At 38.6% G+C, this 27126-nt stretch overlaps 1 protein-coding gene across 10 annotated transcripts in view; it reads left to right on the forward strand.

The window, feature by feature from the left end:
* The window catches only part of KCND2 (potassium voltage-gated channel subfamily D member 2), a 524650-nt gene that overhangs the window by 16915 nt on the left and 480609 nt on the right, over positions 1-27126 (forward strand). The window contains exon 2 of one of the 10 annotated variants that reach the window (XM_089327908.1): positions 16563-16590. In XM_089327908.1, coding sequence (XP_089184034.1) covers positions 16563-16575 — 13 coding nt within the window. In that variant the 3' untranslated portion in view covers positions 16576-16590. 10 annotated transcript variants of the gene reach the window in all.

Consider the following 27126-nt stretch of genomic DNA (forward strand, 5'->3'; position numbering starts at 1 on the left):
AAAAAATATAAAGAACCTAGAACAAAGCTATAGTACATGTTCTGAGAAGCAAGTCTGAATTTTTATACATGAACTTTTCCTGGGAGAGTATCAGAGAAGGGTAGAAAAAAAAGTATGTACTCAGTGTCATGTCCCTAACTCACATCTCCCAGTAGAAGAACCTTATGCTTGAAACCAAAGGTTTGAACCTTGAGCCATAAAACAAACAAGTCCTCTTATCTTCCCACAGAACGGATCGGTGAGTTTGCCAAGAACAGCAGCTGTCCTTTCCCTGTACCTAAGGCAGACAAAACATCAGCCAAAAACCACACACACCATGCTTGGAAGGTCTGACCTCCTGTTTAAATCTGGAACATTAATCCCATCAAGGTGGCATGTACCAATGCCATCTCACCAGTCCAAGTGATCAATTTCAGTTCACAATTTATCATAATTAAAGTTCTAAGAGTCAAAGGGAGCACATAAACAAGTCTAGTACCTGCTAATACTAACCGATAGAATAAATAAAGGGGAGAGTGATCCAACATGGGAAGCAAGATACTCAGCAGACTCATAGAATGGCGGATGTCCCAAACAGCACTCTGGCCTCAGAATCAGCCCTAAAGGCATTCCAATCTGGCTGAAAAGCCCATGAGAGTATTTCAGGCATGGAAAGACAAGACACCCTGGTAAAAAAAAAAAAAAAAAAAAACCTAAATGAAAGATCTCTGTGAGTGAGATCCCAGTGGAAAGAACAGGTCTTCAAAGAAGGAGGTACCTTTCTCTGAAGGGAGGAGAGAACCTCCACATTGACTATGACCTTGTCTAAACAAGATAAGAGTTGGAGAACTCAAAAGGCTTCCATAGCCTTGGAAACTCATGACTGGTGCATAGGGAGATTACTGATGCCATAAACAGGAGTGTCAATTGGTAAAGTCAACAACAGGAGTCACTGTGCACTTACTCCTCATGTAGGATCTCTGTCCTTAATGTGCTGTACATTGAGACTTAATGCTATAATGAGTACTCAAACAGTATATTTCGCTTTGTGTTTCTATGGGGGTGCAAACTGTTGAAATCTTTACTTAATGTACACTAAACTGATCTTCTGTTAAAAAAAAAAAAAAAAAAAAGAAGAGAAATTATCAACTCCCAACTTGACTCTCACTGGGATTAAACATGACAATAGGTCTGATCTGATTTCATCATCATTTAAAAAATCATCTATTTTTCATTTTTTGTTTGGGAGCTAACTGTTGAAATCTTAATGTATGCTAAACTGATCTTCTGTATATAAAGAGAATCGAAAATGAATCATCATGTGAATGGAAGGGGAGAGGGAGTGGGAAAGGGGAGGGATGCGGGTGGGAGAGATGTTATGGGGGGGAAGCCATTGTAATCCATAAGCTGTACTTTGGAAATTTATATTCATTAAATAAAAGTTAAAAAAATCTTGAACATTAAAAACAAAATGGTTTCCAACTTTTAATCCAAGATCTATTTCAATTGAATCTATTTTTCTTGTTCACCTCATATTCATTGATTTAGAGGAATATCAAGAACTATCACAATAACATTTATAGGAAGAGCTGCAATATAATTCATTTTTAATGAGTCACTTCTAAGCTTACATTGTGTTTCTATTGTTGGTAGTATCCCAAATTCAGTTTGTTTGTAGGAACCAAATTAAAAAACAAAACAACAACAAATCATTCTACAGTTCTCGAGCTGCAGTCTTGTTGTGCTTGTTGTGTTTAAAGTACTTCAATAGGCCTGCTGACGAAAGTTCTCTTCAAAGACTCGCAGACTGGCTTAATGATGGAAGATGATTGTTTTCATTTTACTATAGAGTTAAAGGCTGATTCCATTTTAGGAAATTTTATCACACAATACTTTCTATCTACGCCTTCATCCCACATCCTCTGATACACGAATATCCACATACAGAAATAAAATTTCCACGGATGCAAACATACATGTAAAACATTATACAAGAAATTAGCCCCTAGAATTTCAACACTTTTTGGTATGCTGATTGATTTCTCTGAGACATTGCCAAATCCCTGTTCATTTATTTTAAGCATCAAAAGAAACCACTATATTTCTGTGCTACTTCTCTCATCTTTAGGCTATTGGCTCATAGTTGTTCCTATATCTGTTCTGGACCATTCTCAGAGCAGCAGACAATAATCTCCAGATTTATGTCATCAGAAATACGAGGCCCTTGGCTAATACAGACAGTCAGTGTAAGAAATGGCCATATGGAGAATATTCCAATTCCCAATATACAACCATTAGACATGAATAATGTGCTAGCTCAACAATATCTGATACCCTGTATATTAAGAACACATATATGGAAATACATTTTCTTGTATGCCAACTCCATTAGAATTTGTATGCTTCCTGATGTGACTGATGAGAAGCAATTTAAGTGTATCCCAGGTCACCAGTAATGGGTACCATATCCAGATATTAATGTCAGACATAGGTGGAAGATAGAGAATTCTCTTACCTAGCACAACCAGAGTTTCAGAAACAGAAAAATTCAGAGCATATTCTGGATATAGTTGATTTATTTAGCATTCAAATATCAATTGATTTTTGTTCAGTGAATATTCAATAATCAATTCCAGATTTTTGAATCAATAAATTTGAATCAATAAATTCTGCTATGAATGGATTTGGAAATAATTTCTGTAGTACAAGTAATGTTCCCTTCATTTAGAAATTATATTCTCATATTTATATTTTTATTTTGTGTCTGCTCCCCATAATGATGGGTAAATATTCATGTGATAAATGAAATCATAAATGGAAAGTGCATAGAAATTTGATTTTGTTTGTTTATGAAGGTAAAGAAAAATAGTTCTAGGATGAGGATGGAACAGATTGTATTAATTAATATTTGAATCTTGTTTTATGGTCTTAACACTTGAGCCCACCTAATAGAATGGCATTTTTGATCTCTGTATACACTGTTCTATGCAATTCACCTGTTACTGTTGCCTTAATATTATTAATTAATAATTTGCATTAGGTGTTGCATGCGGTTGAATATATCTGAACTCCATTGTCTGGCAGAAACAGGTATGATGCCCAGAAACACTATAATAACAAGCATGCAGTCAAATGTAAAACTTGCTAAGTAAGCACAGATTCCAGATTTCAGGGAACTCAGTTTCTTGACTGTTCTATGGGCCAGACGATATAAATGGTACTGTAAAGGGAAGATCTGAGTGTGAGATTGTAAGTTATGTGCAGATCTGTAATTTTAAGCGCAAAAAGAAGGCGATGGTAAATCCTGACTCTCTTCAATGGCTGGTTATACAAAAGCTGGATGGAGTTTAAAAATATATTTATGGGTGTATGTTTGTTAGGAACTGTTCAGTGCTTTGAAATGACTGTTTGCTTGTGTTTAAAGGATGAAGTCAGCCATCAGTGATTGTATTCAAGTTAATCTGTAGACTATAAGAAATTGTGAAGACATTTGAACATAATTGTGCTTCTACCAGCACCTCCTTTGCTTCCTCTAGGCCCCATCCTATCATTTGGGGAAAAATGGCTAGGATGTATGTAAAGTAACTTTTGAACTAATTTCTATCCCTATTTCCTCTTTTTGCAGAAATGTCAATCAGCATTTTTCCCAACTATTTTCTTTGTTTTAAGATTTATTTATTTGAAAAGCAGAGAGACAGAGACAGAGACAAAGAAAGAAAAAGTCTTCTGCTGATTCACTCCCCCAGATTGCCACAGTAGCAGAAGCTGAGCCAGTCCGAAGCTAGGAGCTTCTTCCAGGTCTCCCGTGCAGGTGCAGGGACCCAAGGACATGGGCCATCTTCTGCTTTACCAGCCCATAGCAGGGAGTGGATCGAAAGTGGAGCAGCCAGGACTCCAGCTGGCCCAATTGGGATGCCAGCACTGCAGGCTGCGGCTTTACCCACTATGCCATAGTGCTGGCCCCTAGTTTGATTCTTAATATCTGTTGTAATTTTAGATGATGCAAAACAAATTGATAAGTACTGCAATATTATCATGCAGAATATTAGGCATTATTTGTTCTAATAAATAGCTGTCATTTAGATATAATTACATTGAAGTATATTAAATGAATATTTGGATACTCAATGTTCTACTTGCATTTTGATGATAAGAAAGCAATTGATTTAATTATTACTTCTCAGTTTTCTTAATGTTCTGTCACATTGTCCTAATTAATTTTCATTCATTTGCAATAGTATCAATCTTTTTTTGATTTCATCTTGGTTGTAAGTCATTATATTCTATAATGTTCATATAAAACTTGTCAATGACAGATTTCATAGACAATGACAGTCAAGTGAGATTCTTCAAATGGTAATTTTCTTGTAAAATAACAGGCCTTTTATTTGTACTTGAAATGCTTTAAAACACTTTATTTCTCCCTTTTCCTTATACTGTTGATTTAGCCTACTTGTAGATAAACTCTACCAGATTTTAAAACAGATCTTTTCAAATTTCATTCTATGAGTTAATAAAAAATGCCCTGTTTGTGTTACCTAGCTACATTGCTCAAATGTCTCCATTCATCTGCTTAATTATATTATAGAAATGAAATGGAACACACAATAGGCAGTAGTCTTCTGGAAAAGCTATAAAGGAGCTTCCTCATCATTGGGAATGTTTATGCAGATCATTGTACCCAAAAGCAACTACCCAGTGTACTAGATGTTTACAATCAGAGAGGGAGAAGAGAGAGAAAAATAAGTTAAAATCCTAAGTAGATTGTTCCAACACCCATGGATTGTTCCAGCACCCTCCATTCAGAGGCAGAGGTTTCTTTTTCCAGATTTCTTAAGACATTTACCTTCACTTTCCAGGATGCTCATCAGTAATGAACCTATTAGAACAATTGGGCTGGTTAGAGGAAAATGGTCAGACACATGCAGCCTTCCTATTTTTCCTAGTTAGATTAGATTCATTCACATGGATGTAATAGCGGTCATCATCATCATAGTCATTATCACAGGAGCCCTCATTTAATCAGTAATTATCCCAGGTCTACACCATACTCAGCTTTGCTCTACTTGCATTGTCTTTGATTGCATGTGAACCTACAATATAGGTATTACCTTATTTCATAGGTAAAAAGAAATCAGAAATTGATGTTCTTTATGTCTGTCTCCAAATCAAAAAGGCTGCATTATCCACTGAAACACAAAGGCTCAGGAAATGATTTTATTGGTCAAGTAGTTACTTTGTTAATGTAAACTGTAAGTGTGGAAATAGAATTGGTATAGATAAGATGAGGATAAAAGTGTGCCAAGTGCAGCAATGTTATGTCTAGCTTTGCTCCTCTTGAGGTGTATCTATAAAAACTATCATACGTGATTATATATATTGGGTCATTTTCTTAGGTGAAAAGTGAATTGATTGTGGGGAGCAATCCGGACTAGACTGAGTTACTGGAATTAAGACTTATTCTATGCATCTGCTCTCCCACAATATGGCGCTGGGAGAGAAGTAAACAGCTTCCGCACAGCTGCCTCCAGTTCAACCAATAAACTGTAGGACTTGCTCCTGATTGGAGAGCAGCGTACTCGGCGTGTGGGCAGCCAAGTTGGGATTGGCGGAGGAGGACTATAAAGGAGGAGAGAGACGGCATGCACCAGGAACATCTAAGGGGAACATCTGAGGGAACACCTGTGCAGTCCCCCGAGTGAGCCGGCCGGCGGAGTGCCGCTCCCCTGCGGAAGTGGGGAATGTGGCCAGGGGGAACTGCCCTTCCACGGAGGTGGAAGGGACAGTAGCCAACCCGGGAAGAACCAGCAGCAAACCCGGGGAGGGCCGAGCAGACGAAAGAACAGCGCAGGGTCCTGTGTCGTTCCTCCACGAAGAGGGGGAGCGACATAATGGTGCTGTGACTCGGATAGGAAACCTAGGACGGATAGCAAACTTAGGAGGGAAGAAACGGGAAGAACTGGGAAAATATCGGAGAGAGAGACTAGCAAACAGCCTAGGGAAAATACCGGAGAGAGAGACTAGCAAACAGCCTAGGGAAAAGCCGGACGAAAAAGGTGCCGGAAGAAGCTATTGAAAGCCTAGGCATAGACTCAGATACGGACTACGGGGGGAAGCTGGGAGAAATCTCTAAGGTCGAAAGCGAAAGTGAAAGCTAGAACAAACAGACTCGGATGCGGACTGTGGGGAGAGGCCAGGAGAAATGAGGGAGGAGTATTGTTGGAGGAAAGCTTGGGGAAACATACCGGGTAGAGAAAAATGTTAGGGAAATTGAAGCCGCGGGGGGTAGGCCAAGGCAGAAACGAAAGCCACTTTGGGATTCTCAAGTTAGCCCGGGAATAGGGGGCGAAAAGTTGAAACCAGAAGCTGAAACGTAAGCCTGGTTGGGATCCGTCTGATTAGCCCAGGGAGCAAAGGACGGGAAGCCAAACCGTGGGGCGGAGACGTAAGCTGGGTTGAATTCGCCAGGCTAGCCCGGGGAACTTAGATTGAATGCTAGTGGCGGACACGTAAGCTACGCTGTGTGACTCGCGGAAGCCGCCGCGTGCAGAGAGAGCACGGGGCGTGAATAGATAGGGAACGGGGCTGGCGCGAGGTCGTGGTTCAGACGCGAAAGGGTTAAGTGCGAAACCGCGGGGTGTGCGCGCAAAGCCGAGCCGCGTAGATGAGAGAGGCGCGGGCTGAAGCGGCTCAGAGCCTGCGAGGCGCCGAGAAGCAGCCTCGGGGCGGAGCCCACCGGCGGGGCGCGGCGCCGGGAAGCCCTGCGGAGCCGTGAAGCTGCCGGCAAGGCGAGGCGCCGGAAAGCTGCAGGGATAAGAGAAACAGAAGTTTAGAAGTAAAGTGAGAGAAATAGGAATGCTGGAAGATAGAAGTAAAATGGGAGAAATAGGAATGCCCGGAGATAGAGAAATAGAGAAATAGAAAGGCCTCCCCTCAACATGGCAATGAGAAAGCTTGGATTCGGTCTGCCTGATTAAGTGAGGCGATGAGCACCTGCGGGCGGCTAGCAGCTTATGTGCCGCAGGTCACCGAAGACAGGCACGAATTAACATCAGTAAGGCCTCCCCACAATACAACAATTAGGAGGCTTGGATTCGGTCTGCCTGATTAAGGCGGTAAGCACCAGCAAGCAGCTCGACCAGAGTATGAGCTGCAGGTCACCGAAGATAGGCACGAACCAACACTAATAAGTCTCCCCCACAATACGGCAATGAGAAGGCTTGGATTTGGTTTGCCTGATTGTTAGGGCTTGTAAGCCCCTGCGGGCAGAGCAGAGCATGCGCTGCAGGGCACCGAATACAGGCACGCATCAGCGCCTAAAAACCTCCTCACAACATGGCGAAGAGAGGACCCGGATTCGGTTTTCCTGATTGATAGGACTTGTAAGAACCTGTGGCAACTCTAGCAAGTAGAGCAGAGTGTGTGCCACGGGGCACCGAAGACAGGCGCGTATCAACGCCAAAAATAAGAAGAAAGGGGGATCTGTGGGGAGCAATCCGGACTAGACTGAGTTACTGGAATTAAGACTTATTCTATGCATCTGCTCTCCCACAATATGGCGCTGGGAGAGAAGTAAACAGCTTCCGCACAGCTGCCTCCAGTTCAACCAATAAACTGTAGGACTTGCTCCTGATTGGAGAGCAGCGTACTCGGCGTGTGGGCAGCCAAGTTGGGATTGGCGGAGGAGGACTATAAAGGAGGAGAGAGACGGCATGCACCAGGAACATCTGAGGGAACACCTGTGCAGTCCCCCGAGTGAGCCGGCCGGCGGTGTGCCGCTCCCCTGCGGAAGTGGGGAATGTGGCCAGGGGGAACTGCCCTTCCACGGAGGTGGAAGGGACAGTAGCCAACCCGGGAAGAACCAGCAGCAAACCCGGGGAGGGCCGAGCAGACGAAAGAACAGCGCAGGGTCCTGTGTCGTTCCTCCACGAAGAGGGGGAGCGACAATTGATGTTAATTTGATATGTACATATTCCTCTCATTGCATGTGTTAGCTTATGATTTGCAAAGTTTGAGTTTCCTAATAGAAGTCACTCAAGATGAAAAAAAAAAAAAATCCTAAATACCGCTCATTGAAATTGGTTAGTGAAACGATGGCTAGATTGTAGAGCCTTGTTTATTTAATCTTAATGCAGAAGGAAGAAATCCTCTAAGATATTTTGTAACATCTGCTTGAAGTTATCATCCAGGCATCATTGAGATAGTACACGACCACATAAAATACAGTCATCTTAGCAGAGAGGATTGATTGTGCTACTAGTCTAGAAAAAGAGTCTGTAGTACATACATGGTAGTTGTAGATTTTATCTGGCTCTCCTATTAGTCCTGTCAGCAATAATGGACATATATGAAGTCTAAAAATGATGTCAACTTATTCTTCTTAATAAATGGATAGCTATTTTTGACTACACTAATCATTTTTTCTCCTGGAATTTATTGTACTTATTATATTAGCTCTCATTTGTAACATTGTTAGATCTGATTATAATCAGTGTCATATAAGATAAAAAGATAAAATTATAAAATCCATATTTATAAAGACATTTTCATCTCACTTAAAATTTAGAGAAAACATACATAAAGGTTATAGAAAACATCTTAGAATGGCTTCAAAATTTGAGTGTTAAGATGATTAAAAACATTTCTATAATGAAAAATCAATCATTAATGTGATGGAGATTTGCAAGGAAAATTTGTGTGTTAGGTAAACATTTTGGGCCGGCATTATGTGTTTCCCTTTTACACATTTATAACGCATGAATGTATGTACACACATGCACACAGACATGCATACATACATGTAAGTGTATATATACATAATAGAAACATAACTTTTGACATGTTCTATATTATTTTATCTTTTACTCTCCCCTTATTATAAATTCTTGGAGGTCATGACCTGTAACTAACTCAATTTGGTCTAATATTGTTGGTACTGAATACATCCTTTTGCTGTTTTATGCTGATTTTGATGAGAATATGCTGTACTCTATTTATAAAACAGAATTATCTTGATTTGGAGACACTGATTTTCAATATGTAGTGCTAAGGATTCATATTGATGCCAAGGAATCAAACTCAATAAAACATCAGTTTAGTTCAGCTTTGGCTGCAAGAATGTTATAATGTTCTGTTTCAGTAGCTATTACAAAATATCAAGATTCTTTCATTTATTCAGCAAATATTTGAGTGCTTACTCTGGGTCACACTCTTGTTAAGTATTAATACAAAGATTAATGAGGCACATTGTTTGCCTTGAAGGAATACGTCTTGGCATAAACATGCGCACACACACACACTCACTTTCTACATTACAATAAAAAGAGTACCATACTAAAGTTATGCCAGGGAATTATGAGAAACAGGAGGAACACAAAATCTGGCAAGGAATCACACAGAAGACTGGCTTATGGTGAATGCTGAATGAAATACTCAAGGATGAATGCAAGCTATGAAAGTGAATGAGAATGGAAAATAGGAAGAATATTCCAGATACAGGGACTGGAAAAAAGGATAAGAAAGATATTTTTAACAATAATGCAAATGTTAAGTATTATATGTCTAATATGTCCCATGTACTAGTCACCATACTAAAGTTTTTACATAGATTCTCTAGTTTTTTTCTTAGAATATCTATAAACTGGTGAATTTTTAATTGATTTTTTAAGGAATACAAATTTCATAAGTACTACTTTAGGAATATAGTTATTCTTCCCACCATACCAGCCCTCCCACCTACACTCCCACCCCTCCTCCTCCCTCTCCCTTGCCAGTCCCATTCTCCATTAAGATTCATTTTAAATTAACTTTGTACACAGAAGACCAACTTCATACTAAGTAAAGATTTCAACATTTTGCATCTGCACACAGACACACACACACACAAACTGGTTGAGAACTAGTTTTACAGTTAACTCTCAATACATCTCTTCATTTTGCTGATCTTTTGTATTGTTTTTTGGAATCAGTTTTGTTGATTTCTTCTCTAATTTTAATTATTTCTTTTCTCCTACTACTCTGGGGTTGGGTTTGCTGTTGTTTTTCTATATCCAGGAGATGCATTGATAGCTCATTTATTTGCTGATTTTCCAATTTCTTGATGTAGACACTAGATGCTATAAGCTTTACTCTTAACACTGCTTTTGCTGTATCCCATGCATTTTGAAATGTTGTACTGCCATCTTCATTTGTTTCCAGAAAGTTGTTGATTTAATTCCTGTATTGATTTTCTTCCTATCTCCCACTGTTCATTCAGGAGCATGTTGCTCAGTCTCCATGTGTTTGCATATGCTCTAGGGATTCCTGAGTTGCTAGTTTACAGCTTCATTCCATTATGGTGTGAGAAGATGCATGGTATGATTTGGATTCTTTTGAATTTGCTGAGACTTGCTTTATGGCCTAGTAAGTGGTCAATCCTAGAGAAAGTTCCATGCATTGCTGAGAAGAATGTGTATTGTGCAACTGTAGGATGGGGAGTTCTGTAGATATCTGTTAGGTCAATTTGGTCTATAGTGTCGATTAACTGCTATTTCCTTGCTGATTTTCTGACTGGTTGATCTGTCTATTGCTGAAAGTTGGGTATTAAAGTTCCCCATTACTATTGTATTAGAGTATAAGTCTCCCTTTAAATCCCTTAACATTTCCTTTAAATAACCAGGTGCCCTGTAATTTGGTGCATATATGTTTATAATAGTTACATCTTCCTGTTGAATTGATCCTTTAATCATTACATAGTGCCCTTCTTTGTCTCTTTTAACAGTTTTTGTGTTAAAGTATTTTGTCTGATATTAGGATGGCTACCAGCTCTTTCTTGGTTTCTGTTGGCATGGAATATCTTTCTCCTTCCTTTCACTTTCAATCTGTGTGCATCTTTGTTGGTGAGATGTGTTTCTTACAGACAGCAAATAGATGGGTTTTGTTTTTTAATCCATTCAGCCAGTATGTGTCTTTTTTTTTTTTTTTTTTTTTTTTTTTTTTTTTTTTTTTTTTTTTACAGGCAGAATGGACAGAGAGAAGGAGACAGAAAAAGGTCTTCCTTTTCCATTGGTTCATCCCCCAATGGCCACTGCGGCTGGCGCGCTGTGGCTGGTGTACCACGCTGATCCGAAGCCAGGAGCCAGGTGCTTCTTCTGGTCTCTCATGCGGGTGCAGGGCCCAAGCACTTGGGCCATCCTCCACTGCACTCCTGGGCCACAGCAGAGAGCTGGACTGGAAGAGGGGCAATTGGGACAGGATCCGGCACCCCAACCAGGACTAGAACCCAGGGTGCTGGCGCCACAGGCAGAGGCTTAGCCTATTGAGCTGTGGCACTGCCCAGTCTGTGTCATTTAACTGGTAGTTGAGGCCTTTTACATTAAGGTGACTATTGATAAGTACTGAGTTTGCCCTGCCATTTTTCCACAAATATTCCTGTTTTTTACTTTGAATCTCCTTTGAACTTTTACTAAGGGATTTTCTTCCTTTACCTTCTTTCATAGTGATGACCATGTTTCTGTGTTTCTGTGTGCAGCACATCCTTAAGCATCTTTTGTAGGACTGGACAGGTGGTGACAAATTCAGTTTGTTTGTCATGGAAGGTCTTTATTTCACCTTCATTCACAAATGAGAGCTTTGCAGGATATAATATTCTAGGTTGATAGTTTTTTTCTATTAACACTTGGACTGTATTGCACTATTATCTCCTAGCCTGTAGGGTTTCTGATGAGAAGTCTGCTGTGAGTCTAATTGGAGATCCTCTGAAAGTAATCTGGCATTTCTCTCATGCATATTTTAGAATCTTTTCTTTAAGCTTTACTGTGGTGAGTTTAATTACAATGTGTCATGGTGAAGATCCTTTCTAGTCATGTCTATTAGGAGTTCTATGTGCTTCCTGTACTTGGATATCCCTTTCTCCAAATTGGGGAAGTTTTCTGTTATTATTTCACTAAAAAAAAAAAAAAAAAAAAAAAAAAAAAAAAAAACCCTTCTAATCCTTTCTCTCTTCCCACACCTTCAGGAACTCCTAGAACCCATATGTTGGGTCATTTGACAGTATCCTGTTGATTCCCAGCAGTGTTTTTTAGTTTTCTAATTTCCTCTTCTTGTCTTTGGTTACCTATATAATTCCCTGTGCTTTGTCTTAGTCTGATATTCTTCTGCCTCACTGATTCTGTTGTTAAGGCTTTCCAATGCATTTTTTATTTGTTCTATTGAATTCTTCATTTCATTTTGATTTCTCTGTAAGATCTCAATTTCATGGGAGAAATTTTCTTTTATTTCCTGTATGGAATTCAGCAGTTCATGCATTTACATCTAATTACTTCTGTGTAATCTTATGATCAATTTTATGAATCCATTTCTCATATTTCTTCCATCTCATCATCTTCAAAGTCTAGTATTGAAGTTTTGTGTTCTTTTTGGGGGCGTCATGTTGTCTTCCTTATTCTTTTTTTTTTTTTTTTTTGAATTAGTGTGTTTGCTGTTTGGCATTTGTGGAGATACTCATTTCTTTTTTTTTTTGTGGGGGCAGCTTTTATCTTTGTATTATGACTCTCACTTTCCAATGCTGGTGCATAGCCTCTTGGCTGCTGGAGTCCTGAGTTGTGGGTGTCTATGCCCTCCATGTATATCCACTGTGTCGCTCTAATTTCTGTAGAATTTTCTCTGCCATTTTCTCCCTTACTCTTGCTTGAGACTGCACTCTCTCCACTTTTCTTAAACTATCTTCTCTTTGTATAGAGCAATAAGCTCCCTCCTTACTCCACCATCTTGGAACTCCAGCAAATTTTTAATCGCTGTTTTTCAGATGAGGTAATGCAAACTCACCATCCATATGTAGTAAAGCTGGAGATCTATGTGGGCCCTCTGACTCTGGAATACCTCCTGTTGAGCAACTTATACAGTCTTACCATTTTGGGTTTGGATATCCCAACAATTCAGAGAGGCTACAAACTATTCTCCAAGGAAAGATTCATAGATTATTAGGCTAGAGTACTTCAGCAAGGGATTTTGGAAATTTTTGAAATAAACACTGAACACACAAGCATAACCTACAGCAATTTGAACACTTTTCTAATGCATGACATTAAAAATTTAATTCTGTTTTTCTCACATAGGATAGGTTGGCATATCTCTTTTGAGTGCTGCAAAAATTTATATATAGTCATTCAGTCTCCTTTTGGCAGGTTCAAGATTGCACTTATGTACTGAATATGAGATTAAAATGTTGCAATTGAGGTTGATATTTCTTCCAGCTTTTGAAAGCTGTGCTTTACACATCATGTTTTTCCAACTGAGGCACTTGAAGTCAAGCTTCTAATTGTGACTTTTATCCTACAAATTTTCACTGATACTGTAAGTGCTGGATCTCATTAATTCCTAGGGGCATGAAGAAAGGAAATCTCTTTCAATATAATCATTTAAAAATGAATTTTCTATTTCAAATAATTCTCCTGAGAATGACATAATGCTAATAATTAGGTTTACATTATCCTTCATTTTTTAAAATAGAAGTCAGTATGGACCTAAAATAAGAACAAATGAGGATATTGATTGTTTATTTTAAAAAAGCCTTCCTAGTCTATAGTAAAATGATCTAAGAAAGAATTATTTATAGCCATTCTAATTATCTTTGTGGCAATCATCACAAAACTTTGGAAGAACACCTTAAGTGCAATCCTGTACTATATGTAGTTGCTTAGAGAAGCGGGTTCCCAATACTTAAAGAAGTGAAGAATAAAACATTTGAAATAGTCTGAATCTATTGGCTGGGTTGGAAGAAACCAGAGCTAGACCTGGAATTGAGACATGAATTTAAAAAGCCAACATTGAAAAATTATAGTGCCCAAGTACTAATGTTTTCCACCGTCTTGCTATTATTTTCTAAGGTTTTTTTTAAAAAATGTTTGAAAGACATTGTCAGAATAAAGGGGAAAGATAGAGATCTTCCATCAACCGGTTCACTCTCCATATGGCTGCAATGACCAAGGCTGGACCAGGCCAAAGCCAGGTCCAGGAGCCTCTTCTAGGTCTTCCATGTAGGTAGCAGGGGCCCAAGCACTTGGGCCATTCTCTGTTGCTTTCCCCAGGTCATTAACAGAGAGCTGGATCAGAAGTGGAGCAGCTGGGACATGAACTGGTGCCCATATAGGGTACAGGTGTTACAAGCCATAGCTTTTACTCATTATCCCAAAATGCCAGCTTTTGTTATTCTTTTAAGAATTGCAATTTTGTTGCAAAAGAGGAGCATAATTTTTTCCTCTTTTTATTAGTCGCAAGCTCTAATTTGATAAATTTCCATGATAATGCTTTTAGATCAGAGAATTTTAAAGTAATCTCTGTGCATCATTACTATTTTATAGAAATGTTATTTAAAAGAACTTTTTTTACTTAAGGTTGTTTTGTAGATGGCTCTTATGGATTTCTAAGCCTCCTGAGTTGTAACTTAAATACTTGGGAAACTTAAAAAATTATGATCATTATGTTAGGTAAAAATTGTTGTATACCATACCAACTTTGGATTTTCAAATTAGTATTCTTTCAAAGTTTGGTGATACATGACATCTAGTTTGACCCTCTCTATTATAAATTTGTGTGATGATGGAGATGTTCCATTATGTGCTCTGTTTAGGACCGTAGTCACCAACTTCCAGTGGTTATTGAGCCCTTGGAATGTACCTAGAGTGAGAAATTGCAATTGTTGTTATTATTGCAATTAAATTATTACAATTATTATATAGTGTTTTTTTATTTAGGAGGATACATATAGCTGATGGTTTCTATATTAAATAGAACAGTTTTGGCTACTATATTTTAACAGTATGGTGAGTTCTATATTTCTAAAGATATATAATTGAAATATTAATGTACATAGGTGTGCATATCACATAAAAGGTTTCCACATGTTTGTCTCACAGATTTATCCATGGGATGTGCTTGCTCTCTCTAGGTAAGTTCATTCTAAAATTGGAGTAGTCATTAAAAAGGGAACTCACAAAAGTAAAACATTCCAATTCTGGCACAATGCTATGGTGGTGTTGAAAACCAAAATATATTTTCACAGTGAGAAAAATAAGTAATATGAAATATGCCAATCCACTGAACAAATTTGCTAGCCACTTATACTTCTCAGTGTAGCTGTTTCATGATTGATGAGTTCATGATCTTAAATTGAATATTCAGTGTGATTTCGATGATGGATGATTGGGATGACTTCCTTATGAAGCCATATGCTTCTGGTGTTCCTGCTAATAATTTCTAAAAATAAATACTGAGAACCAATCCCCAAACATTCTGTGTTATGTGGACATTCATGTAAGTATTTCTTCTAGTTTCTGTTTCAAAACAATATATTGTTACAGCAAGGTAAGAAATAGTCCTCATTAGGACTTTGGGAGAAATAAATCTCATTTCTAAATTTGTTCATGAAAGTTGATTATAATTGGTATTTGAAAGTCTCTGCTATGGCTATTGGCTCTTGCTGAACCACCAGTGCAAGTAAAATGATTGAGGGTGGATTTACCTGTTATTATTTAATTCAATTTTATCTTGTTAGTAATACTTTGTTCTATGTGTAAAAGAAACAGGCACATGCCATTTGCAATCATCAATAAATGAGTCAGTGCATTAAGAGCTCAATAAAGAGTGAGACTATATTATCACATTGTCACCATTCTCTGTGTATTTGTATGTGGTATAACTTTTATGGATAAATATTGTCCTGGATATCTGATATTTTTATTATATTTTTTCATTTCTTAATATTCACTCATTTTCGAGTACCACACCTATATAGTTTAGAGTTAGATTTCTTCAAAGACATTTCTTGTTAATTTCCAAACAGACTTTTCTAAGCCTGAATGTGGCTATGCTTACATTCATGGTAGCTGGACCAGGAGTTTTGGATATTAGAGTTCACATATTTAGGTCACAATAGTAAGATTTTTATTTTGTCAAGTAATAAAGAAATCAGGCTGACCTTATAGTATAAACACTGTTTCCAATATGGGTACCGGTTCTAGTCCTGGTGCTCCACTTCTGATCCAGCTCCCTGTGAATGCGCCTGGGAAAGCAGCAGAGGATGACCCAAGTGCCTGGACCCCTTCACCCATATGGGAGACTGGGAAGAAGCTCCTGCCTCCTTGCTTTAGATTGGCTCAGCTCTGGCCATTGGCGCCATTTGGGGAGTGAACCAGTGAATGAAAGATCTACCTCTGTCTCTACCTCTCTTGTAACTCTGTATTTCAAATAAATAAGTCTCTAAAAAACATAAAAAATGAACAGACTGTCATTTGGAAATATACTAGAAACATTTGTGATATATACAGATGAAGTTCTGCAAATAAAAATAATTTGGCAAAGTCATAAGGTATTTACAATTTTAAATTTCTGCTTTCTTATGTCCAGAAAATAAGGAGCAAATGATAAAATTTAAATGAACTCCACACAGCAAATAGATGGAAGAACTAAATGGTCATAAATTTGTGTGATATCCTTGAGAATCAGATTTATATTTTGGTTTCTGACTTAGCTGAAAAAGAATAAACTAACAGTATTTGGAGTATTTGGAGGAATATTTTCCTAATGTAATTTTTTTTATTTCATAGGGGTGAAGAGTGAAAGAGTTTGCCCTGAGTATCATAGCAAACTTTATACTTGGACTTTTGAGCAGTTCTAGAATGAATTAAGTCTGTGGAACTATTGGGGATGGGATTAATGCATTTTGCATTGTGATGGGCATACACCCTGCAGGCCAGGACTAGAATCCTGTGGTTTGAATATTGGTTGAGTGTGTTCCCCAAATACTCATGTATTGGAGGCTTAGTCTGGTCCTTACTGTGGTGGTGTTGAGAGGTTGTGAACCTTTAAGAATTGGGGCCTAATAAGAGTTTCTTGTGGTACTGAGAGCACTACCCTTGGAAGAGATTGAAGTAGTGCTCATGGGATCCTATATCAGTTCTCATGGGAATTAGTTGTTATAAGAACAAGGCTGACCCTTAAAGTTCTCTCTGATGTCCTGAGTTAAGACATGATCTGTTCCTCCCACTCATACTCTCAAACATGCTATCCACTACAAGGTCCTCTTCAGGGCTAGATGATTCCAGCACCATGCCCAGAGGCTAAATCATTGAGGCTGTCTGATCTTGAATTTGTAGCTAAACTGTGAACTAAATGTATCTTTTATTTATAAATTAGCCTGCTCAGGTATTTCATGATGGTAACAAAAATATTATAATAAAATTTATGCCAAGAAATTTCTCAAATGCAATTTTTAGTTGTTTAAGGAAAGGAGAGACCCACAAAGGCAAAAAGCCAGGGAAGTTATAATGCATCCCTGGACAGCCAAAAACATACATCTGAGGATGTATATCTATTTGGCATGATGAATTATATACAGTAACAAAAGTATAGCATAATAACTAAAGCTTCTAAAATAATTAAATTTTCTATAACTTTATGGACCAAAAATTTCAAATGTTTTATACCTTATCTAATTTAATGCTTAGAATAAGCTTCTGAGGCAGATATTATTATAATAGTTTACATTTCTGTAAAGGCAGACCAAAAGAAAAGGAGAGTAAGAATGAGAGAGAGAAGGCTTTCATCTGCTCATTCACTCTCCAAATGACCACAAAGGTCAGGGCTGGGCCAGCGCCGCAGCTCACTTGGCTAATCCTCCGCCTGCGGCGCCGGCACCCCAGGTTCTAGTCTCGGTCAGGTTGCTGGATTCTGTCCCGGTTGCCCCTCTTCCAGGCCAGCTCTCTGCTGTGGCCAGGGAGTGCAGTGGAGGATGGCCCAGGTGCTTGGGCCCTGCACCTGCATGGGAGACCAGGAGAAGCACCTGGCTCCTGCCTTCGGATCAGCGCCGGCCGCAGCACGCTGGCCGTGGCGGCCATTGGAGGGTGAACCAACAGCAAAAGGAAGACCTTTCTCTCTGTCTCTCTCTCTCTCACTGTCCACTCTGCCTGTCAAATAAATAAATAAATGAATGTATGTATGTATGTATGTATGTCAGGGCTGGTCCAGATTGAAGCCAAGAGCCTGTAACTCCATCCAGGTCTCCCATGTAGGATCCAGGGACCCAACTATTTGAGCTATCACATGCCACCTCTCAAGACTGATTAGTAAGAAGCTGGATCAGAAGCAGAAGAGCCTAGACTCGAGTTGTCCCTCTGATCCTAGATACAGGCATTCCACCTGGCTTTCTAACCCCCTGCACCACAATGCCTACCCCATAGCCATTCCTGTCTTAATTAATTTGTCTTTTCACTGCCAATCAAGATCATGGAAAATCTTCTTAAAGACATTAGCATTTCCCTCTGGGTTGTAAATGAAGCAATGCTGCCACTACTGGTATTATCCCTTCAGTAAGGAATGAAGCAGAATTAGTCATCAAATGAATTTTGAAATTCTCCTGTCACATTTACCAAAGTTAGACTCAAATATGGCATCAACACAAACTAAGATTCAAGTATAGAATGTATCTTTAATTAACTCCAAAAACTAAAGGATAAATGCCACCATCATGTGAGTACCATGCATAACCCCTCTTAATATCTACCTGAGTAACAGAATACAGGCAACTGAAATAGGTCATCTAATGACAGCTTTTCACCAAAAGTCATGTTTGTGGGACTCACATGTAATTTCAGTATCTGTTATGTATATACCTTTAGTTTATATATTACAAGATGGAACATCAAGTTACAGACAAATTAGTATTTTGATACACTGTACCAGATTCCATCTTCATTATAATCAACATCATTTATCTCATTTATGATATATATTTATATATATATGATGCAGAGAGCTTTTTACTTTATGTAGTCATTAATGTCATTAGTGAAGACTAAAAGTTCAAACCAGTTCTCTAATCACTTATCTAGCTGCATAATTGAGTGAGTGAATTATTCATAAACTACACACTTCAAGTAATATTAAATGGCACACTAAGCATCATGTTTAAAGCGGTCCGACATGTATATATGACTATAATGTTTAAATTGAAAAGAGTGTTAGAAATACAGCTTACCGGAGTCAGTGTGTGATACAGTGTGTTAAGCCACCACTTGCAATGCTGATATCCCCTATGTGTGCCAGTTTTAAGTCCCAGCTCCTCTACTTCTGATCCTGTTTCCTGCTAATGCACCTGGCAAAGCAATAGAAGATGGCCAAAGTACTTGGGCCACTGCCACCCTTGTGGGAGCCTTGGATGGAATTCTTGGTTCCTGGCATGACCTTCTCTCAGCCCTGGCCATTGTGGCCCTTTGGGGAGTGAACCAGCAGACAGGAGATCTGCCTCCCTCTGTCTCTTCCTCTCTCCCTCTGTAATTATAGCTTTTTTAAAAATATTTATTTTATTTATTTGAAAGACAGAGTTAGAGACAGAAAAGAGAGCTTCCATCTGCTGGTTCATTCACCAAATGGCAGCAATAGCTGGGGCTGGGTCAGGCCGAGGCAAGGAGCCAGGAGTTTCTTCCAGGTCTCTCACATGGGTGCAGTGGTCCACGCACTTGGACTATCTGCTGCTTTCCCAGGCTCTGTAGCGGGGAGCTGGATCAAAAGTGGTTCAGTCCACTGGGACTTGAACTGGCATCCCACCCTTATGGGGTGCTCATGCCACAGGTGGTGACTTTATCTGCTATGCCACATTGCTGGCCTCAGTAAATAATTATTTAATCAGTTGAACTACAAATGGGTTTTCCAGTGATTCTAAAGCTTTATTGTGCATAAAAATTGTTTTAAAACTTGATTTTCAAATGCAGATTCCTGAACCCTACACACACAGATTTTAGTTCAGTAATGCAGACCACAAAGTGAATTAACAGGGACACTCAAGTTTCTGTAACTCTACCTTTCAAATAAATAAACAAATCTTTAAACAAAAAAAGAAAAATAGTTTACTGATTTCATTTCTATCAGACATTATATGGTTCTTAGAACTCATGCACAAACTGAATTTAAAAGGGCATTTCCGAACTAGGCCCTTTCTCAGCAACCTCATCTAGACTACCCAGGATCACAGGCAGTTTATCTGAATGAATCATGACTTGGGAGAGCTTGCAAACATTTTAGAGATCCTTAGTCTATACATGTGAGGAAAATGAGATATACAAGTTGCAAGTGATCTCTGCAAGGTCACACCGCTATTTATAGGCAGAGGTAGAACTAAAAAGAAGAGATTAGCACCTCAGCCTCATTCCCATCTTTTCCTCTGCACTCTGTTACCTATGCTACATGTTAGGCAATTCAGAGTTCTATTGCTAATAAATTTCATTTCCTGTGGCAGACAATTGTTACAAAGCAAAGATGGGAGATGGATATTACCAGTCAAAATGACTAGAAAAACTGTCTTTTGGCAATAACATTTCCATAGATTACAGCAAGGAGAGATGAGACAATTACTTTATGAAGGGTAATATTGTAGTCTTTGAGAAAGAGTGAATGATGAGATTTATTCCTGGAGCTATATGATCAAACTCACCTGTAATTGTGAAAACACAGTCTTACCTCTATCTATTTTAAAGCAACAAATCAATGATCTTTGGCCATAGAAGTACAGAATTGTATTTCCAAAAAGACCTATTGCTTTTCTTTCTTTTTTTTTTTTTAATAAGAGGTCTAGAAGTTTAAAGATAAGGTCATTAAATACCCATCCCTGTAAACTCTGAAAAGGAGGCATTATACCGCATATGTGCTTTCTACTGAATGCATCATCTTAAATCACTTTGAGTCTCCCAAGTAAAATTTAAAAAGTAATTTTGATTACTGACTCTCAGTGTTCTGCCAAGGACAAAGTTTTGATGCTGGCAGAGTTACGGGAAATTACTTTTACAGCTCCAACCTCTCTTTGGACATTTCAGGATTCAGATCTATTTCCAAGGATGTTGATCTGGAGTAGAAGAAGATAAGTTTCGTCCTTGCCCTCTTAACCATGCTCAGATGGGTGAACAGGAGACTGTGTCTCTCTTCTCATTCTGAATGTATATAAGTGTCTGACTTCTGTGTGGCAATGTCTCTTTTAAAATAATAACTGCAACAGTAAATAACAGTTAAAAATTGATCTGACCAATAAAAAGCACAGTGGGATCCTTTTCTTTTGCTTCAGGCTATTGGGAGGATTAAATATCCTAACATGTAAAGCACTTCGTCAAACCCTTGGCACAGAGTAAGTGCTCAATTACCGTTGCTATTAATTGCAGTTGCAATGGTACCTTAGCTATTATATTAATTAGATTTTTGACACGTAATGCCAAAAGATATTCTGAAATAACTAAACCAAATTATATTTGCACCAGCAATGGACACAAATGACCATTTGCTATATGATCTGCTGGGCCAGTCTGTCACGATTCTGTCAGAATAAATGTAGACTTTTCCCACAGGCTTTTTTTTTTTTTTTTTTTTTTTAGCCTGTCATGTGTGATGATCTGTAAAGCATACCTATTTAATCACAGCATAAATTTAGGTAGTAGTGTATAGGTATAGGAGCGTATAGGTAGGGGAAGTTCAGTTTTTTGAAACAGAAGAATACAGAAAAGGTAATGACCTTTAGGAAGATGGTTACTGAGAGTTTTCTTAATGTAAAGGACAAGCTGAATGACCTGTAGTTTTCATTAGTAAGACTCCATATAGATAGTCCCATCTTAACAGCAGTCTGAGAGGTCCCCTCCTTCCATATCTTTCCTGTTCTCTCCCTTCCCTCTTTTTCTCCATCCCTTTCTTCTTCCCCTCCTCTTTCTCCATCTCCTCCCTGCCCTCCTGACTCCCCTGCCTCTCCCTCCATCCCTCCATTCCTCTGTTTTCCGACTCTGTCTTCCTCTCTTTCTTCCCTCCCATCCTGCCCCTTTTCATCCCTCTGCTGTGAACTGGTGACTGAAACAAGTCATTGAATTACTGTGAAATGCAGCAGTTGGCTACTTTGATGAAAGTACTCAGTGGATTTTGAAGCAAACCTGGTTAGGCAATAGGGATTCAAGTTATCTCCTCCTGCACCACAATCTGATAATAATTTGAAATGCTCTTGAAGAAACCTTCTTCTATTGTCAATATTACTGTCCTTGGAGACATTGTCTCTCTGAATATAATAGAATTTCAAAGCTTGCTGATTTAATCTTTCATGCTTCAAATCCAGACGCTGTTCTATTCTAGGTGAAAGATTGCTATTTCTTTATTATTAAAGGAGGAATTGTGTCTTCCTAGCTATAATTAGTTACATCAGCTTTTATATCAAAAGGGTAGTAATTTTCTGAACCAGAGCTTTGCAGAGTAGCAAGAAAATAATTTTACAAGTGTCTTTTTCAAGAGCATGAAAATCATAAGGCTAGAGGTTCAAACAATTCAGTTAAAAATGTGTCTAAATTAAGCCAGGGATAAATGCATACCCTTCATAATTTTTGTAGCCCCTACTATGTTGCTGTGATATATTTTGTCACCTGAAGGCTTCAGGAGGAGATGGCTATGTATGACATAAAATCAGAAGGCAGACCACCTGTGATAAAAGAGCTTACATGGCGACATATCTTCAAGCCAGAGCAGAGCCAGTGAGAGATTTTCCTTACACCTCAGTGAAGCAGTGATAAAGCCTTCCCTCCTTCTCCCTCCCACTGCAGTCTCTTTATCCATGAGCTCACCTTTCTTAAAGTATGGTTCCACTTGTGTTTTCCTGTTCAAAGTCGTCTGTGTTTCTGAAGGGTTTACAGAGTGTTTACTTTGTCCCCAATGCTCAAAAAATATTTTCTCCCTAGATTCTTATCCTTAAATTCCATTAGTCTGTCAAGAAGAACCAAATTTGTCTGTCCGAAGCATAGCCCAAGTTTTCCTGTTGATAGCTGGTTAGAATGACAGTATTTATAAACTCGTGGTAAGAAGTTCTGTTGTTGCTAACTATGATTTGGTGAGCAAAGTCTCAGCAGTCTTAATTTGAATGCTTTTTAAGGGTCTAGTCACTGGTAGCCATCTAATTTTGTGAGACTGTTGAAGTTTATCTAGCATATTGACTTTTGTTATAATAACAAAATACACAAAGCTAGGTAAGTTGAAAAGAGGGTGATTTAGCTCACAGTTTTGAAAAGTCCAGTGTGCATAGGTTCTTACAACCTTCCGCCCTCCCCCCAGTCTACATCACTTCTTGTCAAATGGCCTCATGGCAGGGACCTGTGTAAACGAAGAAATCTCATCACTGGACAGGAAAACAAAGAGGCTGGGGACAAACTGGGTTTTTCATTTATAACAACCCAAACTAGTTAGTTCTCAGAAGAACTAACTCAGGGGTCTCGTGAGAACTACCTTAATCCTTTCTGAAGGCACAGGCCCAATGACCTAAGACTCTCCCACTAGTTTCCACTTTTCCTTTTTTTCAATAGATGTCACTTTTTCTTTTCTTTTTTTTTTTTTTTTTAAGATTTATGTATTTTAAAGTCAGAGTTACAGAGAGAGAGAGAGAGAGAGGAGAGGCAGAGAGAGGTCTTTCAACCACTGGTTCACTACCCAGATAGCTGCAATGGCTGGAGCTATGTCCATGCAAAGTCAGGAGCCAAGAGCTTCCTCCGGGTCTCCCACATGGGTGCAGAGGCACAAACACTTGGGCCATCTTCTACTGTCCTCCCAAGCCATAGCAGAGAGCTGTGTTGGAAGTGGAGCAGCCAGGACTCGAACTGACAGCCATAGGGGATGCCGGCACTGTAGGCAATAGCTTTACTCGCTACACCACAGTGTTGGCCCCAAGCTTCAACTTCTTCAAGGACCCACCACCTTTACATCACTCATGCTTGGGACCAAGTTTCTAACATATGAATACTTGGAGGACAAACCACAAGAAAACCATAGCTCTGGGTGTTCATCTTTGGCAAGGGACATACCATCTGTAATAATGGTACTAGTCATGGGGTGGGCATTTGGCTGATCAGTTAAGATGCCCGAATTTTATGCTACAGCTACAGTAACTGGGTTTGAGTCCCAGCCCCACTCCAAATTCCATCTTCTTGCTGATGCACACCCTGTGAGGCAGCAAGTGATGGGCCAAGTAGTTGGTTCCTTGACACCCATGTGGGAGACCTGAGTTAATTTCTGGGCTCCCAGATTTAGGCTGGCCAGCCCTAGCTCCAGCCTTTGCAAGCATTTACAGAGTGAATCAGTCAATACGAGCACACTCATTCTCTCTCAAATTAGAATGGTGCTAATCTTAAAATGAGAATAAAAATGGCTTAATGGCATTGTTGGAGGAATTGTTGAAGCTACTCAGATGAAATGATTGATTTGGTTGACTCACAGTAAACAGTAAAAGTTATTGTATCCTGCATTCATGGATTTTTTTTTTTTTTTTGCTAGTTCCACCAACAAGAATTTTGTGTTCCTTCCTTTAGCAGAGAAAATTCTATGTTGCTTTAAGGTGTGTATCAGTGCACCCTTCTCCACAACATATCACTTAGACACTGTTGCAAAATGTACACAACCCTGTGGCTGTACGTTATTTATGGGTACTCAAACCCAACCGTGATTTCTTCTCAAAGTTTAATTTTCTGAACAATGATTATGCTTTGTTTTGAACTTTTTGTGGTACCTAGTGAATAGACTCTATTTAATAATATTTGATTAATTGTTAAAAATACTAAAGATAAAGCAATAAACTTTAGAAGGCAGTGAAACAAAATTTGAAAAAATAATTGTTATCACATAGTTGATATTAATAGATTGGTAGCTTCAAACATTACCTTCTAGAACATTTCATTATCAAAATAACTTTCAGATTGATAAAAGTGAATAAAAAGGGAAAAATATACAAAAAAATTGCAAGTCAGATGAGTAGCAACTCTTAAAAATCAAGATATATATGTATACATATATTTAAAAATTATATTTAATAAACTTTGTTTTTTCTATCAAATTGGTAATAATCCAGAAAATAGGAAGGACCAAATTCTCACAATAAAAAGCATTAATCTTCATGCTACATAAGAACCCAAAGACATAGTTCCAGGTGATTTCTTTGGCTTGGAATGTCCCTAAGCTAATCCATCTTGAGACTAAGTAACCTATGGCTTCTAATAGTTCTAGATGTATTAAGACAGAGGATAAAGCAATAGTTTCAGAACATTTTTAAAAGAGTTAAGAGAATTTGTCAATGATCTTGATTTAAATTGGAAATTGAAAAACAGCATAATGTGTTGATATATAAGCCAATCCACACAGAATTCTCAGGTGCATTAGTAGCTGAATTTCAAAATAATGTGTTGTTTCTATGAAAGAAAAAATAACCTAATTATCACTTTGAAAGTTTTAGTCAAAATAATCTTTATGTATTATATCCACTCATAAGAAATACTTATTTTCACAGTTGCCTAAACGTATGTTTACTACTATTAACATAACATGAGGGTGGTAATTACATTTCTTATGTAACTGAGAATTATTTTAGGGGCCTGAACAATAGTTACATGTTAATACAATTGAATACTTCTTTTAAAAAAATTCAAGGCAATAGTATGAGTTTATAAATAACAATATCAAAATTCAGGAAACACTTATGTACTGAACATCCCCAGAGTTTTGTACTGTAGTCTGTGGTATAAATTGTAAATCCAAGCAATTGCTGTACCCTGAAGCTGGCAGAGGAAAAGATATTCTTTAGAGAAATGAAATTACATTTCAAATAGTGAAAAAGAATAATCTGATCTAGGCAGCATTTAGTTATACTTAGGTGTTGATTAAAGTGAAAGTTTGTTCATAGATCTGCTTTTAAAAACAATGCCTTCTTTAATATTAGAAGTAAATTTCTGAATAATATGTTACAGGTTTCTTTTATTATCTAGAAATTTTCAAAATGTGATATCATTTTCTCTAACTGTAATAGGCATATTTCCCTTAGGATAACTTCATTGATTTTGTTTGTTTATTCATTTGAAAGGAAGCATTACAAAGAGGGGAGGGAGGGAGGGGGAGAGAGAGAAAGAGAGAGAGAGAGAGAGATTGATTGATTTGTTATCAGCTGGCTCACTTCCCAAATGGCTGCACCAGCCAGGGCTGGGCCAGGCAGAAACCAGGAGCCTGGAATTCCATCCAGGTCTCCCACCTGGGTCTTACAGTCCCAAGTACTGGGACAATCTCTGCTGCTTTCCCAGGCTCTTTAGCAGGAAGCTGGATCAGAAGTGCAGCTGCAGGACTCAAACATGTGCTGATGGGATACTGGCATTGCAAGCGACAGCTTAACATGTTGCACCCAAACACTGACCCCATCTGCATTATTTTTTAAATGTTTACTTATTTGTTATTTGTTTGAAAGGATGAGGAGAGGCTGGCGCTTTGGGATAATGGGTAAAGCTTCTGCCTGCAGTGCTGGTATTCCATATGGGCGCTGGTTTGAGTCCCAGCTGCCCCACTTCTGATCCAGCTCTCTGCTATGGCCTGGGAAAGCACTGGAAGATGGCCCAAGTCCTTGGGCCCCTGCACCTGTGTGGGAGACCTAGAAGAGGCTCCTGGCTCCTGGCTTCAGATCAGCACAGCTGCGACTGTTGCAGCCAATTGGGGAGTGAACCAGGGGATGAAAGACCTCTCTCTCTCTCTGCCTCTCTATCTCTCTCTGCCTCTCTCTGTATAAGTGACTTTCAAATAAATCTTTAAAAAATAAAGCGTGATGAAAGAGTTCTTGTTGGAAATACTTCCAACAATTGAGAGTTCTCTATCCATCTCATTTCTAAAGTGAGACAGAACTCCTGTTAGTAGAAAAATGTTGAACAAGTAAAGGAAAGCATGTAGGCATGCCTTTGTGGCCAGATATATGTTGTTCCACAGCAGGAATTGCTCATGTTGCATAATCTACTTAGAAATCATGCTTCAACCATCTGAGCGGAACATATCAATATGTGGAAATTGGAGTTACTCTTCAGAACTCAAGCAAGTTTTTAATAGATGCTGCGCAAGCTTTTGAAACCAGATACCGTGAAGATTCTCTGGGCTATTTCATTAACAAATTGCATCTCTGAAGCTTGCATCCTCTATGTATTTATTGGACAGATAATAGGAAATAACTACTTTCTTTGTGAAGTCGTAAATAATGTGGCAGAAGGATATTAAACGCACTGGGATGTGACAGAAAAGCTAAAACTTGTGGGTTTTAGAATTTTATGATGCAAGCCTTTTTTCCCCCATGAGAATGTGTAAAGTAAACAG

Source organism: Oryctolagus cuniculus, chromosome 3, assembly GCF_051225735.1.
Source record: "Oryctolagus cuniculus isolate XC-2025 breed Fujian yellow rabbit chromosome 3, ASM5122573v1, whole genome shotgun sequence".
Taxonomy (NCBI): domain Eukaryota; kingdom Metazoa; phylum Chordata; class Mammalia; order Lagomorpha; family Leporidae; genus Oryctolagus; species Oryctolagus cuniculus.